Here is a 17,931-nt window from a genome sequence, read left to right as displayed (position 1 = left end):
AAATACAAATACATACCACCAACATGCCTGTCGAAACCCCAAGTGCAGCGATGGAGATGATATAGGAGTAACGATATGTCGGGCCCAGTTCAACGGCCATGCGTATCTATGCGAAAAGTGCGGTCGTGAGTTGGTGAGAGCAAGAGATCGATGGCGAGGTCACTGACGATCCAATCACATTGCCTGTTTGCCCCATTGAGTTCATCAAAGCAATAGCAACGGCACGCTTCGCGGGTTCTCTGGCGAAAGTGTTGTTGATCCACCCTAAGAGCACCAGGTATCCAGTGACGGTTTGAGCCATCAGGAATCTGTATGTTTCTGAGTGCAAAAGTGGCGCCCCACGAGTGACGATACCACTTACAGTGCAATATAGCGCGCAGCCTTGTTCATCGTAAAGATCGATATGATGAATGCAAGGGCGCCGAATGCATTGGTAACAACAAAGCATTTGTAACGCCTCTGCTTCTTGTCAGAGTACCTGATCTCCGTGAGATGCGATTTTCTGATAGAAATGATTCACTAACCATGTAAGAATAAATCCGACCATACCCGCGAACACCCACGGAGGAGCACAAAGCAACAATGTTACAGTCGTATCGTATCCAAGTGTCGCGCACAGCGTTGGGAAGTAAGCGAAGAAAGACTGCCCCACTACCTGGAACATGGCAGCAACTGCAAACCACCACACCTTCCAGTCAGATACAGCATCCTGCAGTCCTCGCATGGTCGTCTGCTCCCAAGCTCGTCAGCCTTACCATTGCCATCTTTTGCGAGGCGAGAGATGACAAGTGCTCTTTCCTCCGGAGTGATCCACCTGGTGTTGTGCGGGAAATCAGGGAGTGTGAATATCGCGCAAATTGCGACCAAGATGGTGATGCCGCCTTCAATAAAGAATAACCATCTACGGACCATTCAGCTCCAAGGAGTGATAGAAAGACGATTGTTGCCTGCCTCCATGCAGCTTGACCAAGTTTGTCCTGCATGCTGTGAAGTATAGCAGATGCAAACAGGGATCCGAATGCAGAGCTGAGAAAACTTCCACAAGAAACGAGAGTTATTCTCAAGGCGAGTTCGTCCCGCTTGTACCATTTAGATACAAGAAATATAATACCGGGGAAGAAGGGCGCTTCGGCAAAGCCAAGAAAGAAGCGGGCGACAACAATCCCAGTATAACTTGGGTCAAACAATCAGAGACTATATCTGAACGATGCAAAACAAGGATGTGTACTTCGTTGTGATCCCTGAGCACCATTAGCAGTCATCTTCATGAACAATCGATGTCGACAAACCTGTTAATACTGATATTGTACCCCATGCTAACATACAGGACGGAATGATGACAGAAGGCTTCTCCAGCCAGTGCAGGAACATGTTCCTAAAGACAAGTTATGTTCAGCTGTCTCTCGATGAAGGACGAAACTCACCCTGGCACTTGCATGACAATATATCCAACATATAGGATGGACAAAGTCGTGGCATATTGTTGCCCATGCAAGTGCAGGTCCTTTCTCAAAACCTTGTAACCGAGCGTTGCTGTAGATGTCATAAGATTAATACAAGTACAACAGTATGTAACACACCTAATATTGGATCTGTCAACCTAGGGTGCACAGTAAGTATCATAATGGAGTTCGCAAAAACCTCGGACCCACTAGATTCAGGTTTGTAAAATCAGTAGTATGGACATACGCAAATCAAGCTTCCTCAGTAATCTCCTCTCAAGGTCGTTACGGGCACGACAGGAGACACCTTTTGGCAAATCGTTGATTGTATCAATAGCGTCAACCGCTGTTGGATCGCTCAGAGTGGGCATCCTTCAGGGGAAGGGGGGGGAAACGCAACACGTAGGCTTGCATGTCTTGGCGATAAGTAGGTAAGAATAATAGTACGGATTTGATTACAGCCGGAATCCATGGATCGTCTGCCAATGTCCCAAATTAATATTGACTGCACCATCGATTGATCATAGCAGCAAATCAGGTTGCTCCACCTGTGGTTTACCCAATCCTAGCGATGCGCCGGATCAACGGCCCTGGTAATTGGTTTGGCCAAATCATTGTGCTGAAGGATGAAGCGGATGACACGAATTAGATGACGAACTTCGCAGCGAGAACGCAACCATCATCCGTCAGAAGCCCCGTGCCAGGGCTAGCAGATGTACAGTCCGGAATTTGTAGCCTATAGACATACTAATATAAGCACACCCCTGGAAATAGTTAATGGGACTGACACTTGTCGCAACGGCCTGGATCATCCTTTTAACTAATAACAACTGCCAAGTGGCTGTAGATTGTTAGTTGAGACTCGTCCGGACCGTTGGAAGTACATGTGCAACCATCGTTGTACCCCTTCTCCATATAATGAGAGGATATTTCAGAGATGCATCACCTTGCAAATATCCCAAAAAGCCGAGGAGGGATGGAAGCGTGGATGAAGTTGACATCATGGATCGTGATTACGAGGTTTCAGAGTGGATGAGACAGACATTTGCAATCATGTATTGACTCTTCAGAAGGAGAGAAGCATGTTTCCACCCCTACGCTGATACTTCTGCCTATAACATTAGCCTCACTCAGGTGCCTTACTTGAAGCTGGAGCTTATTGTTTCCATGAATTTAAGAATCCTGAATTTGCTTTGCTGCGCAGGACTGATACGGGATTAACTAATAGAAGGTATCAGTCATGGCAAGTCTGTTGAAATGAGCATCCGAGGCGTGACTGTCAAGCATGACAAGTACCTACCACGGCTTAAGTGATTTTTAGACTGATTAGGAACGTTGAGACAGATGTTCCTACTCCGGGTGACCATGAGCCGCAGCCGTCTTGCCAGATGATCGCAATGTTCGACGTCGAAAAAAAAACAAGTCGCCGCCCACCGCGATGGGAAGAAGCGTTTATGTTTGTATTATGGAAACCCTGATGAGAGAGTACATAGTAGCTGGCCTAGTCTGCATGATATTGACATGGTTTCTGTAAATCCAAAGTTCATGTGCATGAGCCGCTCATCATAATGATGAATAACAAAGATTTGAACGCGTAAACAAGTACCAACAACGCGGTCGAACAGCATCTTGAATGTCAGAAGCGTCGAGCTCTCGTCTCTTGTATCGCGGCTCACTCTCCCTCCCAGACTCTTATATCCTCTTAGATGGACTCACTTTCTCAGCAAACCTTCTGGCTAACAAAGACCTCCTCCACAATCCACTTGCACTAGCACTCGAGAGCATGCGCGGTCGTCCCTCTCTCAGACTCAAAGGCACGGAATCGCTCAAGAATATATGCATAGACCCTTCGGATGATGTCTGTATGTATGTGAGCATGTCGAACACCCATAACACCCCCATTCACACCCAACAGGGACATCCATCCATCCGCCACCCTCTCTCGGGTCTACTTTGAAAATATGCTCTGCTTATCGCATCTATCTCCTGATGGGCGGACGGAAATGGGCGCGCGTGTAGCCTTGGGAGATACTGGTATATTTGTTCCTTGATTCTTCCATTTGATCTGAGCTGATTGCCGTTTGTAGATGGTCCAGCAACGACAGAAATACTAATATTTGGAAAGGCTCATTCGTCGCCGACTACTCCATCTATAACAATCCGTGTAGCACGCATCACTCCAGCTACTCGTGCTCCCCGCCCAGACGATCCTACACCCCGAAAACCGCCTCAGCATCTTCTCACACGCACACAATCTATCGGAGAACTCGCTGCGAACACGAGGATCAAAGTCAAAGGAGATGAATCAGAGGTGGTGAGACGGGCAAGAGAGGTAATGCTGCATTTACCGAATTCGAAATCACGGGGGCGAGGAAAGGACAAGGAACGAGGCAGCGCTGTGTTTAAAGTACCCACGCTCCCAGCAAAGAAAACCAACCACGCACGAGAAGCAGACGTTTTCGGACCTCTCAGTGATGCTAAAGGTAAAGCAGGTGCGGTGGACGATGGAGTTGGTGATATAGAGCAGGAGAACAAATCTGTCTGTCCAACGTTTTCCCTGGCGTCCTTGTATTGCGCTCAAACGTTACATTCCACAGATCATCAAGAAATTTACTGTAAGACACCTCGATGCAGTTGGCGTATCCAAGGCGCATCCGGAGTTTAAGGAACTCTTTGGGTTCGTGTATCGTGGTACAACTTTTGCTCTCGTATGTCAATGTATTCCTCTTGGTGGTCGCATACTTATTTTTTATCTCAGAGAGCCACGATAAAGAAATCTTCTGTTAGTGCGCTAGCTCTAGAGACGCTTGTAGAAGCACACATCAAGCTTTATGTTACATCACCCATTTGAAAGGAAGGGCTCTTTTCCAACTGAAGTCGCATTTTCAGCAGCAGATCATTTGCATACATCACGGAATCATATACCCCGCTCAGAAAAACTATGAAGGACCATAATGCTACTACATAAAAATGCATGAAAGAATGTCTACTGAGTAAAATCAAGCGATTAGTCTCTAATATATGATAGCCATAGGTATTAATTATTGCATAAAAGAACGCTTGCAGAATAACATCGAGCCATTAGTCCAATATAAGTTAGCAATAGATATTGATTATCGCGATAAGATATGCAATAAGATATGCAATAAGATATGCAGGGAAAGAACAATGGTACAAGAATCAAGATCCACTCGAAAGCATTGAGCGTCGATGCATCAAGCACCGCTCCCCACAGCAACAGTGACGGGTCCGGGATAAACACTCCCCACAATCTCCTTAAACGCCCTATCGTCCTCGTACCTGTCCCTCGTCTGCGTAACAATAACCTGTAATACAGGCCTGGGGCTCTCGGCAATATGCACATTATCCTCATCCCTCTCAAAAGTCGAGGATGTGCTAAAACAGTTAAGCGCTTGGAGCACTGGGCTCGTAGGGTGCGAAGGGGGATTGGACCGGGGTAATACAGATAACGAAGAAGATGGAGAGGCTGTGGGAGATGGCGAACGTGAGAACATCCGTGGAAGCCTCATCTGCGCTCTAGATGGCATACTACTTGGATTACGATGAAGATTGGGAGTGGTGTTGGGGCGGATGATGGTGCGTGTGACTACGACGTCATCCCTCTCGTAAACATCGACTTGTGGAGTGTGCGATGGAGGTACATCAGGCATAGAAGAAGACGCAGTCGTGTATGTAGTAGAAGCAGAAGAACTTGGTGTGGATGAGCGCGAAGCCTCCGAATATGCATCTCCCCCCTCAAGAGGGACGACCACAACCTCATGGTCCGGCCACACACCACCTACGCTCGCACGTACGGGGAACAGCACACACGGTCGAGTTCTGACGCAAAGGCCCTGCCCCATCGTCGATTTTTGAGTGCCGGTTTTAGAAAGCGAGTTGGGTCTCTGAGAATGGAAATGGAGGTAAGCGTGGTGTTAAGAACACTAAGAGAAATGAAATGAAAAGAAAAGAAATACTCACTGCGCTGGTGCGCAGTAGCGGATCGAAACGTTGTGCGTCCATGGGGTCGTATCGTGCGGTGTCCATTTCCATCTTGGTGTATATGCAGTGTGAGACGGCTCCAGAGCGATCAATCAAGTTGTAGAAAGCCTGTGAGGAGAGGGGACAGTGACCTGCTCATCATCGCGAACGAAGGATTTAAGTAAAAATGCCTAGTCCACAAGTAACTGTGAACAATAAGGTGTGGAAGCAAAACGTTCGCCACATATCGTGACTGTGCCACTGGCGCTTTTTCTTTGTTGTCCGTCCGTACGCGTATGCATAGGTGTGGACGCAGTGCAGGGTGGCGTTGGCGTTCAAGCAATAGCCCGCTTTGTGTGATTGCAGGTCCGAGGTTTTAATTCCGGGCGTTTGAAACATGGTGAGGATCCACAGCGGAACGTGTCGTCCTAGTGGAAAAGCTGCCACGCGTTGGAAGCATTGAAAGAACCTTGGTTATCATTAATCAACCGCCAGGTCTGTCAGCATGTTCATTTTCGTGCAATTGTCGTGTCTTTAACGTGTTTTTGGTCTTCGCGCTGGCGTCTACTATAACGTATGTTGTCTGTAGGGAGTCCACGCGCAATCCATATACGAGCCCCGCAATGGGCCTCAGACATTGTAATATTGTTGTATGCGCAGCTTGATGGGACGGAACCCGTGTTTGAGATACGGAGAGCGAGGGTCGTGGTGAGTGTGAGGGGTTGATGATTGGAGGATCAGGTTCTTACTGTGATTTTGATGTGGTGCAATGTAAGTGGCACTTTGTAGACAGGCAGCAGGTTGTCGCCCTCGTGTCAGGATTATACTGGCCGCCTCGAGATGACTTGCCTGCCGGGTATCCGGTCAACGTGGTCGGAAGGTGTAGGCTTGTTCCACATAATTAATATTGCTAGTGCTGATTTCCCTATCCACTATATGAGTACCATATATCCTTAGCTTTCAATATGTAGCCAACGAACATTCTTTTATCATGACTTACAATACTATGGTGCTTCCAAACACCAACATTGAACGACATTGCATTAGCTAGTATATTCAAGGCAAAATCCCTTTATACTTCACCTCGGGCAGCTGCATTCTCTCCAGATCGATCGGAGACACGGACCGGAAAAGACAATTACACGGCTAGCGATGAACGGCTCGGCTTGGACTCAAAGCCCCGGCTTAGGCTTACCAGATTCCAAGCCTAGGCCGTGAGCCTAAGCCAGCTCAAAGCCGTGGCTTGAGCCGAATCAGGTCGCAGCTCAGCTATCTGCAAAGACATTCGAAGTTGGAGCATAATATCGCCTAGTAGTACTCAACAGAACATCTAGTCTACTATCTCAAAGTCAGACCCGGGCTCGTCATTATGACAGTAGTAAATTCGCACATTTCTTAACTTCCTTTTTCGTCACTTTTTTCCCACATAAGAGTGGAAAAGTTCTTCACAAGTAGTGATGTGCATGGCCTGGCTTCAAGCTGTGGGCCAGGCCAAGCCAGGCCAACTTCATGGCCTGATGACAGCTTTTGGCCTGGCCTGAGATGCTTCAAAGCCCAAGCTGGTGGCCCAGGCCACAGCTTTGTGACTTAGTCACCACTCTGCGGATTTGATCTTCTAGGTTTATTTTGTCTCCATTGTTATCTTTTCTGGCTTTGACAACGATGATAACACAAGTCATGTTCAAATAACTGGGGAGTCACCCTATGTGATGCTTCCCAAGCTTTATGATACTCACTTTAGTGTTGGTGGCATTGCAACTTTGCTCAACATTGCTGTTTTCATGCTGTTTTCAGTGGTTTACTTTTCTTTGCCAGGCTCTCATATGTCACAGCCTTTGATGGGCAAATGATGGCCATGACCAGCTCATTTCAAGACCAGATGTTTGAAACTGTGCTAGTACATCTCCCCCCACCTGATACCATCTGCCCCATTCCTACCTACTGGCCCTCTGATGACTGGAGCAATTCACACAGACAGTGATGATGAGCCTTGTGTGGTATGGCCAGTATGCAAAACTATTTTTTTTTTGTAAACCCATGGCTGCACTTCTACAACATTTGGAAAAGCAGCTCTCCTGTCCCAAACAAAAGCTACCAATGATTTCCATGCTGCAGAGGCTGCAAAGTGGACTGCCAAAGATCTTCAAACTTGTGATCAAAGCACCACCCACAGCTTGCAAAGTGCTCTTCCTGGCATTGTTCTACCTGTGCCTATGCCTGACAACAGCAAAAGAGCATGAGTTGAAGATGATAATTTTGATGATGCAGAATCCAATGATGGTGAGTGTGAAAATGCATGGATGAACCCCAAACATGAGTCTACCACCAATGTAAGATGTGTCATTGCTCACATGGAAGCAACAGCCAAACAAATCCATCAAAAAAAAGCCCCCACAATAGACCATGCTGAAGAAGAGGTTGATGATGACAGAATTCTTGCTGACATCAATGTGCAGCCTGTCACCAATGCTGGTCCCTCATGTAAAGATAAGACTCATGACATTGATCAATTTTTTGGTAATCCATTTGAGTGTGCTGGCACCAATGGAACAGTCAAAAAACACTGTAAATGCAAGGTCTGCCTGTGAGTTTTCTTGCAATTATTTGATTCTGTACAGTTCTAATGGTTCATTATTATTACACTACCAGAGGTCAGTGCATTATTGTGAATGAGACAACCACACTGTGCCAACATGCAGGAGTTAAATTTGTGGCAAGTTCTATTAGTATTGTGGTGGCTTGCAGGAATCCTAATCATGTATGTACATCTGTAGGGATAATATTGGCAATGGGCTAAGAGCAATGCCTTCATCTCTAAATTGCTCAGTGACATCAAAACTGAGAAAGAGAAAGCTGCCCAAGCTCAGCAAACTACCAATGTGCATATGGTGGAATGAAAGCTTTCAGAGCATGTGATTTGTACACTGATAAGCTTTTAAAAAAAGCAGCTATCAAGTGGCTTGTCACAACAGACTAGGTAAGTCTGGTAGTCATTACCAAACTACATCCTAACAACATAATGGCAGCCCATACAGGCCCTTGAATATCCACAGTTCAAGGAGATGATTGATGTAGCTTCTTGCACAATGCAAGGTGTCAAAATCCTGGGTCATAAAGCCACATGTGGCAGATTTTCAAGAATCATTTAACCCAGCTGAAAGTAAAACTCAATGTGTGTACCATCTCTTTCACCACTTGTTTGTTTCTAATATATGTTATAGAGTGACTCTGTCAGTGGAGCCATCAATATAACATGTGACACATGGCAGGCTGAGAATGTGAACAGGTACTTTGCCATCATGGGTCACTGGATTGAAGAAAACCATCCAATGCAGTGGGAGTCTCAAAGTGCACTGCTTGGTTTCATGCAGCTGAATAATGTGCACAATGACAAGCACTTAGGTGGTGTCTTATTCAAGGTACTGGATCATGTTGGTATCACTCATAAGCTTGGGCATGTTACATGTGACAATGTGAGCAACAATAGTACTATGCTACAAGAGTTTTCACAGCTGTATGAGATGAGGTGCAGGAAGGAATTTCCATGGCAGCCATGCAAAATAAAGTATGTCTATTTACACAATTTTAGTAGTGGAATCATTAACTATCTTGATAGTTGCCTAGCACATGTTATTAATCTTGGAACACAGACCCTCATAAGTACATACAGCAAAGTGCCTCACTATAGTCCTCATGATTCACATGCATATGAACTGGACACATCTCAGATTGATCAGGATGAGGTTGGCCTCATCTGCAGTATTTGTATTGAGGTACTATGGCCATCACAATTTCAACCCTGATATTGTTGACACATTTCCACATTCAGGAATGTTCATCCACAAAGTAGAAAGAGCTATACAAGACCATTCAAACCAAGGCCGGTGTGTCTTCACTAACACAGCTGCTACTTGACATGAAAGTTTGCTGGTCTTCAACATATGTAATGCTCAATCATGTGGAATGCAAGAAGGGTGTGTTTTTTTGTCATTTCATCCAAATTTTTCATTCTCAGTTGCACATCATAGTATGTCAACACTTTCATCTACAAAATGGGTTGCCAAGAACATAATCTAACAAAACACTCCAAAATCAATCATCTGCAATTGTCACCTGTGGAATGGACATGAGTGAGGCAATTTACAGACCTCCTTTTGGTACATTTAGTGAAATTGATTTTTGATCATTGGCCTAACCTGATTCTCTAGTATGCTGATGTTGCTCAGCAAGCCTTCTCTTCAGATCACAGATCAACCCTCCATATTGCTATTCCAGCACTGGAGACTCTTCACAGATCATGGATGTCATGAGTGGAAAGATCTAAATATAGTCAATTTGCTAATGCACTCAAGGCAGTGGTGTAGGGATTTCATATTCTGTGGGCTTGTATAGGCAGATATTACTTAGTGTTATGTTCGCACTTTTGGTGCTTATGTAATCATGATATTTTTCACCACCTACCAGTACCAGTCTGAGACTGAACAGTTTTTAGCATGATTTCCTACTCTCTCTGAGCACTGAGTCTAGTTCAGAAACCCTTTAGGGTTGAATAGCAGCTAGGCATAGCACATTTAGCCCAACATTAGAAGTCTACTTTCCAGTTCTCTTCTTGTTGTGTTTCCCACAGCGGTGAACAAGTTAGATGAGTACTATAAGAGGATGACAGACACTCCAGCTTATATAATTGCTATGTGTTCATTATTATCTGTTTTTGTTGGTTGGCCTGCTCTAACATTTGCAAGTGTAGTACTGAACCCAAAAATGAAAATGGCATACTTCAAAAAGCATTGACCATCACATTTGCTCAATGATATATTTGCATGTGTGGAGAAAGTGGTATGTCATTCATTTTATACTAGTCACTTTGTTATCCTAACAACTGTCAAGTTTGAAGCATGCTATTATGACTTGAATTGAAATGTTTCATCATCACAGCTCATGACTACCAAAAGCAAAGTCAGTGGCCTCAAGAAACTTATCTGACAAGTTCAGAGCAAGTCTGAAGATGACAGCATGCCTCATGCACATCTCCTATTATGCTTGTTTGCCTCATGCTTATCAGTTTTTACTATGTAGCCAGTTGCCCTGTATCACTACAACCATTGCAATTGATCCACACATATACAGGTTGATATAGGCTTGCTATATTAGGCCTAATTTGATCCAGGTTGATACAGACATTGGTTGAAAAATACAGGTCCATACAGGCTCTGTATGCATCTGTATACACCTGTAGTAGGGTCTGACTGGGCTTTATTGCTTGCAAACAGCAGTAAATCATCAACCCAAATGGTAATGATCTCTGTCCAATTTTGCAATCATCTGATATACACACATGGATCTGATAACATGCATTTGAATCCTATGTTGTTCAGATGGTTATTTAACTCAATGATCCACTCTCTTCCTGACTGTTTTAGTCCATATATGGTCTTTTTTAGTCAACATACTCAACCAGTGCTATTATTGTACCATTCCAGTTGCTCCATGTTGTAAGCCTGGTGCTTACTACATCAGTTACATGTTTGTTTGGTGTGACAGTCAAGTTTTCCTTGGGCTTAGATTTACTTACTTTCATTACCTTCTCTTATCTCTACTTTCATTAGTTTATGTTTGCACTTTTGTAGCTTACATAAGGATTGGATCTTACCTTCACTCTTTACCTGTAGTTTGAGACTACCCATTTTATGATGATTTCCTTTCCTCTCTGAGCTCTAAGTCTAGTACAGGAACCCTTGTGAGTCAAATAGCAGCTAGGCATGGCACTTTAGACCCAACATATTGGCTAGGTACTTTACCAAGTATCTAGCCAAGTTGTGTTACTCATAACAGGACCACTCTCTACTTCATTTGAGCACATAGAGGCCTTGATTGACCATGGGTCACATCTAGTTCTTATTAACAAAGATCTGGTGGCCAAGCTTGGCATATGGAAATGCAAATTGTGTGCTGAAATAGAAGTGAACTCAGCATTCCTGACATCATCCAATTCTTATTTTTCTCTCTCTGAATTATGGAAGACAGGACAGCCACACTCATTACATAGTGTGATAACACCCCATACTAGGCAGGTGTGATGCAGGGACTCCATACACCTGTGCCTGCTCAGTTTTGTTTAATCAATGTGTGGCCAAGCGCCATATTACTATAGCCCAAAGGACAACAAAAACAAGAACACAAAAAAATGAACTCTACAGTAAGCTACCAAACATATGTTTCATCATTGTCCTCCTCATCAGAGAATCCTGTAATAACCAAACCCTCCTCTTCTATGATTGGAGCTGTAGGGAGTAAGTTGGCACCTGGTTCATTCAGCCAGCAATGATCAGATGCATCTGTTGTACAATAATTTAAAACAAAGTTAATTCAAACTGAGAAAAACATACCAAGACTGTGTCCACCATGAATACAACCCATGTAGTAAGCACTATCAGTATCCCCATTAAAAAACAGGTCCTTTTGGTTTTCAAGGAGAGGCAAAGGCTCTTTGTCTGAGTTGGTGACATCTGTAAGAGAATCAACAATGGCTGGTATCTGTGCAGAGTGCTGAATAGAATGATACAAATCTAAGTAAATTGTCCACATGGACTGGTGAGTGACTGGAGGATGGCCTAAATCATCATAACAGTCTTGAATAAGATCATTGAGCAGTTTGGGAACCAAATCAAAGACAGGATGATCGGGTTTCACATAGATATTGCGGACATGGTCTATAGCGTTTTGTTTGACTGTTACCTAGTAGAATGATAAGCCAGTTAGTTACAATGTGACTCAAGTAGCATTCAAATAAAATATACCTTGAAGTCTAAAGCTCCAAAATCTTCTGCAGACTCATATATTAGATAAGGTACACTGTGTGGAAGCACCTAAATTATGTGATCATAAGCGCTAAATGAATGTAAATGAATACCATTGAAATACCTTGTTATGATCTGGCCTCTTGAGGGTGTTGTTAACACAGTCCTGATACCTATCTAGCTCGCACTGCAACCATGGAATGAAGACCCAATGGAAGATCATGCTAAATGTGCAACTGTAAGCAAACTTAAAATGTCAGAGAACTAGAGTGAAGGTCACTTACACCTGAAGGGTGTTGTCACTATTGTACCAGCCATTCTCCACTCCTTCATCTAGAAGTGTTTCAAAACCAGGGATAAACTGACACCATAACTGAGACCAGGTGATCTCTGGTTTCACATTCTTCTTTGTCTGCATCCAATGGTGTTGTAATGTACCTTGCAGTGCTGGATCATACATTTGACGCAGCATGGTATGTGCATGGGTGATTCTGTAGTTTTCAGTGCCAGGATTGCTCTGAGTCACCATTGGAATGTCTGTCATACCCAGGTGGGCAACTTGAATAAGTAAACAGTGCAATAGATAGTTATTTAAACAAACTTACAGCCCAGTTTCTCGATGGTATTGAGATAGTATGTGAGAATGAGTTGAGGGTTACAGTTTGAATGCCAGACTCAGATCCACATGATATGGCTGGAGAATGGCTCTACCCCAGTATGTAATGCAAGACCGAATCAAAGCCACTTATCGTGCTGGTCGATGGCAAATATATCATTGACACCAGCAGCCCAGAACCACCTGCACTTAAGGTGACTGGCTTTTCATCAATGTACAAGGTCTGCTTCATAGGCGGCACAGTATGATATCACCAGATTTCTATTTAATAGCTAGTCAAATCTCTTACAGATCAATGGTAATTGAATGAGTTACCTCGACATGTTCATTTCCTTTTCGTGAAATAGCAAAATGACCATTTCCCGTGCACCAGCATTTGGGTATGCCTGGCAGAGCTCAATCATAGCTTCATAGATGGATTCAATTGAGTGGTTCTGCTTGCAGGTATGCAAAAGACCCATTTTGTTGCATATCTCTTTGAACTTCATGATCCTACCCACAAACATTGGGAAAGTAGTACTAATCAATGGAAATTGACTGACCCTAGTCCATAGTGAGATGTATCATAGTGGTTCCACAAGTTCTCTACAATCTTCTTGTCAGTTTGACGAGCTTTCCAGTACCTAAGAATATGCAGAGTGATCTCCTCAAGAGGCACTGATATCATAAGTTATGTCAGCCTGTAAACTACACATACAGAAATATGTACGGGTTGGCTTGTTCTGGTTTGGCATAGCAGTACAAGTGGTGGTCCCCATACAGCCAGCATTTAAAAACTCAAATGTGAGTACTGGTAGAGATAAGAGTCAGCTGAATAGGAGTACTGAAGACCAATAACAGAAGAGTGCACTAAGGTGCACTGAACACCTCAATAAGAGTCAGAGATAGGTGCACTGAATATCCACCAGTAAGTCAAATAGGCACAATAGGCACACTGAACACCTCAATAAGGGTCAGAGATAGGCACATAGGCCACTGAACACCAATAACATACTGAGTGCTGCACTGAAGACTTCAATAAAACAGGCAAGCTAAACATCTCAATAAGAGTCGGTCAGGCAGGCATATTGAATACTAACTTGAACACCAAGATCTTAGATAAGAGGCAGTTGAACAACAGCAAGATACAGCAAGATTACAGTCAAGGCACATCTTGCAAGCTGAACACAACACTTACAGGTTGGACATGACAAATGGTGGCTGAGCCTGACATGAACAAAAGTCCAACATGAACAAGTCCACGGCTGTACTGAGCCCAGGCACAAGGTTATAGAATAAGTCCAATACAAAAGTCCAACACATCAAACATGCTGGATGCTGGATGCACTGTTTTCCAAGTTTAAATTTTCCAAGTCTGTTTTGGCTGGACACCAACTGAATATGACCATAATCATGATGACTCTGATCCTAACTATCCAACATGGAGAATTTGGCAACTCTCAACTTACTAGATGTACCTCAGTGCTGCAGGATAAACCTCAACTTAGATGCAAGCAGTGAGTTGTCCTGGATGGTCCAATATATAAGTCCATCTCTCAAGTGTCATAGGGCCATTGTTCTAACAGTATTCCTTAAACTCATCCTCATCACACAAGTACTTACTGCCACTGCCGTTATGTCCAACATGGAACTTGTATCTCAGTTCACTGAGGATGCTATTGCCAAGGAGGATCATATCTGTGGTTGACCTGCTTGCAGTAGCATTATCCTGAAAGGTGCACCATATCATTACATTGCCACCATTGTGCCTAGCCAACCTGGTTGCTTCATCTGTAGAGCATGTTACTTGCAATATGCACAGAAGCTTTCAACATCAGTCCAACCCTCTTCAGTTCACCCTTCTTGTAAGTACACTTAAATTTCCTATGTAATTTTTGATCAATGACACAATTGATTATATTTAGCTGCACAATCACTCCCTGATCCTAACATCATATGGCAAAGTGTAAATGCTGCACAGCACAGATGTAAGTCCCATTTCTCTACTTAGAACTTGTAATTACATCTCAATGGCAGAATTTCATAGCTACTATCAACCCTCCTCACATGGTTCCTTTCCTACCTCAGCCCTCAAGTAGTGCTGTGCATATGGGCCACCTTCCAGGCCCAGATATTGCCATGCCTTTATTGTGGCAACAACCACCAGTCAGTTCCAGCCAGAACAGGGTACTCAGCATACCATGCTCAATATAGTTTGGAGCATGAGCAATGGGCTAAACTAGCATATGCTCCACCCCCTGCAGAGACTATCACATTAGAGATAACAGCTGTGTATGAGGGGAATTCATGGAAGAAAAGCAGACATGGTATCAACTTCAGGGTATGTTTTTTTCTATCTCTCTTGTGTTGTTATATTTCTGATGCTCATACTAGAATACAGTGGCTCAAAAAACTGTCCACATGTTTTTGCATTTTTTACTATTTACAATATTGTGTGAGAATACATAAAGACCTCAGTGACATGCTAATACCATATTGTAGTGCTGCTTCAGGGCTTTGGATTGAGCACCACATCGTGAGAATCAGAGGAGATATGGTGGAGATACAAGGCTTACAAAATCATGACTCATGTGGACAGTTTTTTGAGCACATATTAAAACTATATAAATCATCATTTATGACACCATAACAATCATGCCACCATTAAATAAATTATAAAGTGGTGTCATTATGTCATTTTAAAACCATATCTAACTATACAAACCAAAAATTTCCATATGTCATGGTTATATTCACCATGAAAGCCACCCCCCCTGCTCAAAGGGATAATATCCTCTCTCTTTCCTATTCTGGCCTCTCTGCTTGTCAAATTTCCTCTAGAACTGGAGTATCCAAGTCCACTGTGGCCAAGTTCATCAAAGAAAATCACACAGACAAGGAAAACTTCTGTGAAGGGCATCCATCCAAGCTTACCTCTACTGATAGGAGGGCTGTTATTCAACATATCACTACAGGAAAGGCTGATAATGCTGTCCAGGTCACCTATTACATCAATTACACCATCACATTCCCTGTCTCTTCACACACTGTGAGAAACATTCTCAAGACAGCTCATCTCAGGTCAGTAACAAGGAAGAAAAGGCTCTCCTCTCTATCACACATATGCAGGGATGGCTAACCTTTGCCTTAGCCCATCAGAATTGGATTACATGGACTGGAAGCATGTTATATGATCATATAAGACCACAATAAATAGGATTGGGTCAGATGGCAAGGTATATATGTGAAACAAGAAGGGTGTGTAATCCAATTCTGATGGGCTAAGGCAAAGGTTAGCCATCCCTGCATATGTGTGATAGAGAGGAGAGCCTTTTCTTCCTTGTTACTGACCTGAGATGAGCTGTCTTGAGAATGTTTCTCACAGTGTGTGAAGAGACAGGGAATGTGATGGTGTAATTGATGTAATAGGTGACCTGGACAGCATTATCAGCCTTTCCTGTAGTGATATGTTGAATAACAGCCCTCCTATCAGTAGAGGTAAGCTTGGATGGATGCCCTTCACAGAAGTTTTCCTTGTCTGTGTGATTTTCTTTGATGAACTTGGCCACAGTGGACTTGGATACTCCAGTTCTAGAGGAAATTTGACAAGCAGAGAGGCCAGAATAGGAAAGAGAGAGGATATTATCCCTTTGAGCAGGGGGGGTGGCTTTCATGGTGAATATAACCATGACATATGGAAATTTTTGGTTTGTATAGTTAGATATGGTTTTAAAATGACATAATGACACCACTTTATAATTTATTTAATGGTGGCATGATTGTTATGGTGTCATAAATGATGATTTATATAGTTTTAATATGTGCTCAAAAAACTGTCCACATGAGTCATGATTTTGTAAGCCTTGTATCTCCACCATATCTCCTCTGATTCTCACGATGTGGTGCTCAATCCAAAGCCCTGAAGCAGCACTACAATATGGTATTAGCATGTCACTGAGGTCTTTATGTATTCTCACACAATATTGTAAATAGTAAAAAATGCAAAAACATGTGGACAGTTTTTTGAGCCACTGTATTCTAGTATGAGCATCAGAAATATAACAACACAAGAGAGATAGAAAAAAACATACCCTGAAGTTGATACCATGTCTGCTTTTCTTCCATGAATTCCCCTCATACACAGCTGTTATCTCTAATGTGATAGTCTCTGCAGGGGGTGGAGCATATGCTAGTTTAGCCCATTGCTCATGCTCCAAACTATATTGAGCATGGTATTGAAGGAAAGAAGGATATCAATGCTCACTTGGACGCCCCTAGTCTCATAGTGATTGCATTCGATACTGTTCTACCTAAAATCCTCACATTTGGAAGGGGATTTCCTTGGTGCACTCAAGAATTTGTCATCCAAGATGCTGCCTGGGTTGACCTAGCTGGGCATTTGCCTGCCATTCCATACTTTTTGGCTCAGTGCTTGGTCCAATCTCAACGTGCACTGAAGACGATGACTTTCAAGACTAAGAAATTCTCACTCATGGTTGTTGTGCCTGCAGTGCAGTGGAGTAAGTATGAGGAATGGCTCGAAAGAACTGAAGAAGAGGTAAGATTTCACCTGTTCAAGGCATTGCATGTCAATTAACTCACAGTTTTCTTAGGAAACCTTGCACAAACAGCTTCAATGATGCTGATCCATCCATACTGATATTGAAGATCAAGACCCTCATGCTGTCTATACTGACTTGGACAACTATGAAGACCCAGACCCTTTTGCTGTGCAACAAGAAGACAAAGACCCTTTTGGTAATGACTTGGAACCTGCACATAGTCTATCTACTGTAGTATGTGATCCTACCATTACTCAGTCATTTGATGGCTCACAGCACCCACTCAGACACGTCCATCAGCAAAGCAAGCTCATGTTTGAGGCAAGAGTGACTCCACAAGTAGTACTGTCTCACCTCTCCATAAGAAGCTGGCACATGTACTTCGCCTCCCTGACCATGATGATCTGAAAGAGGCCTTGACAAATGGAGGTAGCATGGATGCTGCACGTGCACCTAAAGGTAAGAGTTCATTCTCATCTTAATTTCTAGAATCTAAATGTGCATTGAGTTTAGTTTATGATCTATGCAATGAGGACATTCAATTCCATCAAATC

General features: G+C 43.4%; 5 protein-coding genes across 5 annotated transcripts; 2 read left to right on the top strand and 3 right to left on the bottom strand.

Moving 5' to 3' along the window:
* Positions 1 to 383: 383 nt before the first annotated feature.
* BJ212DRAFT_389688 (major facilitator superfamily domain-containing protein) lies at positions 384 to 1,863 on the bottom strand. The gene is made up of 7 exons (XM_041343082.1): positions 1,653 to 1,863; positions 1,425 to 1,600; positions 1,290 to 1,375; positions 1,229 to 1,241; positions 952 to 1,173; positions 525 to 901; positions 384 to 478 (listed from the first exon to the last, which is right to left on the bottom strand). Exons 2-6 carry the CDS (start codon positions 1,544 to 1,546, stop codon positions 652 to 654), a joined length of 693 nt encoding a protein of 230 aa, XP_041191686.1. The 5' UTR covers positions 1,547 to 1,600; positions 1,653 to 1,863; the 3' UTR covers positions 384 to 478; positions 525 to 651.
* Positions 1,864 to 3,075: 1,212 nt separating this feature from the next.
* BJ212DRAFT_1274921 (uncharacterized protein) lies at positions 3,076 to 4,293 on the top strand (the record flags this gene model as incomplete). Its single annotated transcript, XM_041331184.1, has 5 exons — positions 3,076 to 3,308; positions 3,358 to 3,476; positions 3,530 to 3,981; positions 4,040 to 4,150; positions 4,201 to 4,293. The coding sequence occupies 5 exons, from the start codon at positions 3,076 to 3,078 to the stop codon at positions 4,291 to 4,293; spliced, it is 1,008 nt and encodes a 335-aa protein (XP_041191685.1).
* A 364-nt stretch (positions 4,294 to 4,657) lies between these two features.
* Positions 4,658 to 5,495, bottom strand: BJ212DRAFT_1300902 (uncharacterized protein; the record flags this gene model as incomplete). Its single annotated transcript, XM_041333052.1, has 2 exons — positions 4,658 to 5,347; positions 5,424 to 5,495. The coding sequence occupies 2 exons, from the start codon at positions 5,493 to 5,495 to the stop codon at positions 4,658 to 4,660; spliced, it is 762 nt and encodes a 253-aa protein (XP_041191684.1).
* A 1,965-nt stretch (positions 5,496 to 7,460) lies between these two features.
* BJ212DRAFT_1300901 (uncharacterized protein) lies at positions 7,461 to 8,320 on the top strand (the record flags this gene model as incomplete). Its single annotated transcript, XM_041333051.1, has 4 exons — positions 7,461 to 7,703; positions 7,880 to 8,007; positions 8,042 to 8,074; positions 8,251 to 8,320. The coding sequence occupies 4 exons, from the start codon at positions 7,461 to 7,463 to the stop codon at positions 8,318 to 8,320; spliced, it is 474 nt and encodes a 157-aa protein (XP_041191683.1).
* A 3,304-nt stretch (positions 8,321 to 11,624) lies between these two features.
* BJ212DRAFT_1300900 (uncharacterized protein) lies at positions 11,625 to 13,570 on the bottom strand (the record flags this gene model as incomplete). Its single annotated transcript, XM_041333050.1, has 10 exons — positions 11,625 to 11,758; positions 11,810 to 12,158; positions 12,221 to 12,289; positions 12,345 to 12,456; positions 12,505 to 12,778; positions 12,826 to 12,835; positions 13,055 to 13,097; positions 13,152 to 13,328; positions 13,379 to 13,493; positions 13,534 to 13,570. 10 exons carry the CDS (start codon positions 13,568 to 13,570, stop codon positions 11,625 to 11,627), a joined length of 1,320 nt encoding a protein of 439 aa, XP_041191682.1.
* Between the last annotated feature and the right edge of the window lie 4,361 nt (positions 13,571 to 17,931).

This window comes from Suillus subaureus (assembly GCF_016647635.1).
Source record: "Suillus subaureus strain MN1 chromosome Unknown BJ212scaffold_22, whole genome shotgun sequence".
Taxonomy (NCBI): Eukaryota; Fungi; Basidiomycota; class Agaricomycetes; order Boletales; family Suillaceae; genus Suillus; species Suillus subaureus.
The sequence above is the reverse complement of the archived record's forward strand: the minus strand, read 5'-3'. Positions and strand labels throughout refer to the sequence as shown.